The following is a 5,980-nucleotide window of genomic DNA, read 5'->3' on the forward strand; positions in this document are numbered from 1 at the left end:
AAAAAAAACAAAACAAAAAAACAAAACAAAACAAAAAAAAAAGAGTTTCTGGGCTGGAGGGCTGGAAAGATGGCTCAGTGGTTAAGAACACTGACTGATCAGAGGTCCTGAGTTCAATTCCCAGCAACCACATGGTGGCTCACAACCATCTGTAATGGAATTTGATGCCTTCTGGTGTGTCTAAAGACAGTAACAGTGTACCCATATACATGAAATAAATAAATCTTAAAAAAGAAAAAAAGAATTTCCTGTTACTCCTAAATCTGACTCTGCCAATGTCTCACATTAAAGGAATTACATTTCGCTTCACAGTTTCTGCTTATAGCATCAAAACAAGACAACTCAAAATGTATTATCAGGCTGGAGGTGGCTCCGCAGTTTGGTTCCCGGTACCCACCCACTTGGTTAACAGCATCCTGTAACTCAACTACAGGGAATTCAATGTCCTCATCTAGCCTCTGTGGGCACTCACACACTCTTACTATTCACTAACCCAAACACACACAAAATAAAACCACATCTTTTTTATCCTAAATTTGAAACATGTTTTCTTAAAGACTTTTAAAAATGTTGCAAAATCTAACTTATATTTGTCTTCTTATGGCCATAACCACTCTGAAAGCTATACTTAAATCATGATTTTTTTTTCTAACCTTAAAATGACTAGTCCTAACTTCTAAAATTAAAACCATAGTTCAATAACAACAACCAATCATAAAATAGGCAGCTAGACTCAAACCCAAAGGGATTTCACCATAGAAAATTATACTTACATATCGATGAAATTGTGTAAAGGACTGAATCATGTAGAATCGGTGCATGTATACTATAGCAGTATTGATCGTCAGTTGTGAGCTGAAGTGCTTGAGTTAAGGTTAAAAAAAAGACAATATAATCTCCCTCCCAAAGTGACAAATGGCCAACCAAGCACAGCAGAGTCAAACTACCGCCTTCCAAACCACCAGACTCCTTTCCCTTGCTAACTAAATTAGCTGACACCACGCGCGTGCTCTACCTAACAGGTACCGAATATGAACTTACTGACTGAATGAACAAAACAAGTATCGAGGTGTAAATCAATATGCATTACAAAGCTACACATGACCTCGGGCTTCCTGGCCTGTTACTTGCCTTCTGCAAAAATGACCCTTTAGCTCAGGATAACTTTTTTATCACGTTTGCTTTTGGGCATGAGGTGCATGCCACAGCAGGAGTGTGGCGGTCAGAGGGCAATTTGCAGGAGTCAGTTATCTTCCCCGCTACCCCCACCCCCAGTCCCAGGGACGGAATTCAGGTTACCAGTTTTGACCATAGGTGCCTTTACCTGCTGGGCCATCTTGCCTGGCCAAGAATATCTTTTAAAGTGTATCAGCATTTGCCTGGTTGTATTTATGTATGTGCACAATGGGCATGTGTAGTGCCCCCAGAGGTCAGAAGCGGGCATGAGATTACCCTAGAACTGCAGCTATAGACAAATGTGGGCTGCCATGTATGTACTGCCTGAACAGTAGGTGCTCTTAACTGCTGAGCCGCCCCTCTAGACCCACAAGAATACCTTTTGAAGGCTAGTTACCAGGCTTTTGGAGCTTGTCTCTCTCTCACCTTCTAAACTTCAGTAATGAAGTTTTCCAGTTCTACTTTTTTTTGGGGGGGGGTGGAGGGGGTGAGTGGGAGGACAGTGTTCAAGCAAGGATCTATGTATCCTGAAACGTGCTCTGTAGACCAGGCTGGCATCAGAATTAGAGATCTGCTCACCTCCCCATCCCGAGCAATGGGATTAAAGGTACACACCACCACACCCTGCTTAGTTTTGATTCTTTCAGGAAATTTTACATGACCTCTTAAGTATAAAACCTTTGAAATGATTTGATAGTCATCCACTGAAAATAAACTCCTGCCTTCCTCTGATCCAGTCTTCCCTTTGTATGGGTACCATTCCAACCTCCCCAAACACTTGTTCCCAGAGACCTCAGCAAAAGTCTGCACAGAAGTGACAATATGATGGCGGCAAGCTTAAACACATTCAAAAGGTGCTGTAAACACAAACAGAAACTCTCAGAGAGGCTTAACTGTGCACTGACTGAATGCTTGGGAAACTGGATTTCAATAAGAAACAACTGGCAATAAAGAGAACACCTATAAAATCTACAACCTTCAGACTTAAACACTATAGACCTAACTCTGCACTTTTTTTCCTTTTTTTTCCTTTTTTTGGACACAAGGTCTTACTAAGAAATTCTGGCCTGCCTCTACTTCCCCAAGGCCCGGATCAAAAGCACAGGACACCAGGCCTAGCCCTCAGCATCACTCTTAAATAAATGCTACATAAATGGAAGCTGTAACTAATAGAAGAAAATATATATATATATACATATGTACACACATATATACACATAACGAAAAGAACTTTAAAACTATTAATTTAGCCACAAAAGACTATATGTTCATAAGAAAAACTGGGGGGGAAGGGGAATCACGAAACTACAATTATCTCTAAATCTTGAAAACTAATGAATAAACTTCACTAGTGGCCTGAGAAACATGGGCTTAATATTCTGAAAACTACTTTAAGCATACCAGCACATATACCACCCCCCAAACCTAAGTTGACATCTTTCTTTCCCCTTAAATTCTATGAAACAGCTACTAGAACGTTTGATTATCAAGCGTTGTGGTGGACATTGGGACATTTGTTTTAAACAAGAATCTGACAGGTTAGCCAGCTAGTGAAAGAAACGGGCCTGGAACCAAAACTGGGGCACTAATTCTAGACCACCTTCCTAAGTCCTTTGGGTACAGAATTTCCCGAAACCCTTCTTATACACTTTGGGAGGCAGACTCGATAGTGAAACGTCTTAAATGGAGCCCTTAGCTCACGGCAGAAAGGAGACTCTCAAAAGCCACTAAAACAGAGCAGAACTCAAGCGACCGGGGGATGGGGAGGAGTGGCGAAAACACAAAGACGGGAGAGGTACGAACTCGCAGCCCAGCCGGTGGCCCCGGTGAGCGAGCGGGAAATTGACTCCGCCTCACTTCCCTCGCGCGAACAGTGGTTCGGCCAGCGCCATTGTGGGCTCTCCCAGCTAGACGCCCAGCCCCTGCCACCACCTTACCCACGTCGGTGCCCGCCATCGTCGCCGGCCTGGACGCCGAAGCGCGGCCGGACGCGCTCCGAGGCAGATGGCCTAGGCCGAAAGGATACACATTAAGACGTTGTCCCATGTCCTGGAGCAGATTGGCCGCCTGCTGGCGATACGATAGTTCTTTATCTGAGTCCACGCCGAAACGGCGCGATGGGCTGTTCTCCAGCTGTTCCCGAGTGAAATACCACCGTTTGTTGTTGTTCTTCCTCTCTCCCTCCATAGTGCTTCAACCGAGAGGCAGCGGCGGGGGCTGCGAGCACTTCCCAGCGTCACCTAAGCGGCGACACACATCCGCCGGGCCGAGACGACTGCGACGTGACGAACTTCCTCCGGGGGTCCGCCACCAGCTTGTGACACATTTCCGCCCAGGAAGCGCCCACTTCCGGAATGAACCCTCCGACACCCTGTAGACCAATCAACAGCCAGTCCGCGGCTCGGAACGAGATGGCCGCCGGGATGCGGGCGCCTGTCACGTGACCCCCCGGTGGGCGGGGCTGTCTGACGTCGTTCTCTAAAAGTGTCGTCTGGCCGCGCGAGAAGCGCGGTAAGGTGGCGTAGCCGGCGTCCGGTGGCCGACTTCTCGCTGCGCTCGGCCCGGTCGATTCCGAGGACGTTCGCGATGGAGGCGCCATTACAGTTCCGGGCTTACGGAGCCAGTGGCAGGGAAAATAGGCGAGACAGTGAGTGGCCCTGCCCCGTGCGGAAACGTTAAAGCCGCTCAGAGGCCCCCGGGCTCTTAGCCGCGGCGGCGAGAACCCCACTTGGAAACAGCTCTCCGGCTTTGGAGCAGCCTTTCCTCCGGGTCACTGCCGACAATCAACTGGGAGGGATAAAATTAATGCCAGTGATCTCATGGTTCCACGTCCACTGGACACGACGTGTTTTGTTTGGCTGGCTGTTGGGGGTCTTTTTCTCTCTTTCTTTCTTACTTTTGGCATCCCTGGAACTCGGGTTTTGCCGGAGCGCTGGGATGAAAGGCGTGCACCACCGCCCCACGCTCTAGAACAGAACTGGTAGTTTATCACTTAGGTCGTGAGGCCTTTCTTTTTTTTTTTTTTCTTTTGCATTCTTTCCTCTTGTCGGTGAAGGCGATAAGCTTGAGGGCTCAGATTCCAAACAGCCAGTCAGGTCCCTAGGCTATGCGAGCGCCCGTGCTGGTCAGGTCAGTAGTTCTAGGAAACCCCACCCCCTAGGGAAAGGTTATCAAGCGAAGGCGATCAGGAGATAATTTGTGCTCTGCACTGGGGAGGATTATCAGGAGGAGGGGGAGATCAAGAGATAATTTGAGCTCTGGACTCACTCCCAGGTCCACTTTGTGAGGCTGTAAAAAGCGAGCTGGGACTAATGTCCACCTCAGCCTCCTGTCTACTCCAGGGTGTGTCTGTCCCCGGGCCTCTGTCGCTGCCTTGAACTCGGTACTGATGTACACACGATCCCAAACTACAGATCGATTGTTTACCAAGAGCCCACTGTATCCACCCACTGGCGTGGCGGTTGACAATCAGTCTTGAAGATTTGGGGCTATGGTTTTTACACCAGAAATCCTCTGGGACATGTGTCCATATAAATGAGGGGCCCCTCGAGGTGGTAGAAGGTAGGAGAGGCTGCTGCCAACTCTGATGTGAATTCAGTCCCCCATCATAGATCAAAGGAAAGAACTGATTCTGGGTAGTTGTCCTCTGATGACCTCAAATGCCCTGAGGCAGGGTGCACAAAGACTAAATAGTTTAGAAGCCACAGTTTAGATCCTAGGATCTGCTCATGGATGAACCCAAACTGCCCATACCGTGTGGAAAGTTCCATCAGCACCTCGTGGAAAATTTCTAAGTTCATGGCCTCTCTGTTAAGTCTCATCCCGGCTGTAGCTTTTCAACCTGAGCAGGATATTTACCTGGGATACATAACAAGAGCCATGACTACATAGAGAGATCCTGTCTCCAAAAAAATAAATTATTAAAAAAAAAAACTTGCCATTTTTTATGTCTTTAATCTCTTTTTGAGTTTTTTTTCTCTCCTACACACCCCACACACTGCAGCTTCTCCTCCCAGTCCTTCTCTGCCTCCCCTCTCCAAGAGCCCTTCTTCGGGGAATTTTTTTAAATTTTAAAACTGAGTGTGTGTACAGGTTCTTGTGCATACCACATAGCTTTCACACACCACCATATAAGGCTAGAGATCAGAAGACAACTTTAGAGTGTTCTACCACAGGAACCAAAGATTTTTAAACATGGGTTCATCAGGCTCAGGTCAGACACCTTTACTCAACTGACCCTCAAAGGAAACTTTGTTTTTTGAGATAGGATTTTCTTTTGTTGTTGTTGTTTCAAGACAGGGTTTCTCTGTATAGCTCTGGCTATCCTGGAACTCACTCTGTAGACCAGGCTGTCCTCCAACTCAGAAATCTGCCTGCCTCTGCCTCCCAAGTGCTGGGATTAAAGGCGTGTGCCACCACGGCCTGCTTGAGATAGGATTTTCTTTTTTCTTTCTTTCTTTTTTTTTTAAAGATTTATTTATTATTATTATAAATGAATACACTGTAGCTGTCTTCAGATACACCAGAAGAGGGATTCAGATTTCATATTTCATTATGGGTGGTTGTGAGCCACCATGTGGTTGCTGGGACTTGAACTCATGATCTTCCGAAGAGCAGTCAGTGCTCTTACCCGCTGAGCCATCTCACCAGCCCTTGAGATAGGATTTTCACTGTGTAACAGCCCTAGCTGTCCTGGAGGCAGAGGCAGGCAGATCTCTCAGTTAGAGGCCCAGCCGGATCTACATTGTGAGTTCCAGGACAGCCAGGACTATACAGAGAATCCCTGTGTTGAAAAGAAAAGAAA

At 46.8% G+C, this 5,980-nt stretch overlaps 2 protein-coding genes across 4 annotated transcripts in view; one reads left to right on the plus strand and one right to left on the minus strand.

Annotated features, from left to right (window-relative positions):
• The window catches only part of Ccnt1 (cyclin T1), a 32,142-nt gene extending 28,579 nt beyond the window's left edge, over positions 1-3,563 (minus strand). For 2 of the 3 annotated variants that reach the window (XR_004113761.1, XM_031354841.1), the window contains exons 1-2: positions 3,203-3,480; positions 774-855 (exon numbers count right to left, since the gene is read on the minus strand). Coding sequence is in view for 2 of the 3 variants with exons in the window: in XM_031354841.1 (XP_031210701.1) it covers positions 774-855; positions 3,203-3,363 (243 nt within the window). In the remaining variant the exon portion in view is untranslated. Of the gene's footprint in view, positions 1-773; positions 856-3,202 lie in introns of all 3 variants that reach the window. The other variant, XM_031354827.1, reaches the window with a different exon arrangement.
• Positions 3,556-5,980, plus strand: part of Tex49 (testis expressed 49) — a 21,287-nt gene continuing 18,862 nt past the window's right edge. Inside the window, exon 1 of the mRNA XM_031354869.1 lies at positions 3,556-3,823. Coding sequence (XP_031210729.1) covers positions 3,763-3,823 — 61 coding nt within the window. The 5' untranslated portion in view covers positions 3,556-3,762. The remainder of the gene's footprint in view (positions 3,824-5,980) is intronic.

The sequence above is a fragment of the Mastomys coucha genome, unplaced genomic scaffold (assembly GCF_008632895.1).
Source record: "Mastomys coucha isolate ucsf_1 unplaced genomic scaffold, UCSF_Mcou_1 pScaffold11, whole genome shotgun sequence".
Taxonomy (NCBI): Eukaryota; Metazoa; Chordata; class Mammalia; order Rodentia; family Muridae; genus Mastomys; species Mastomys coucha.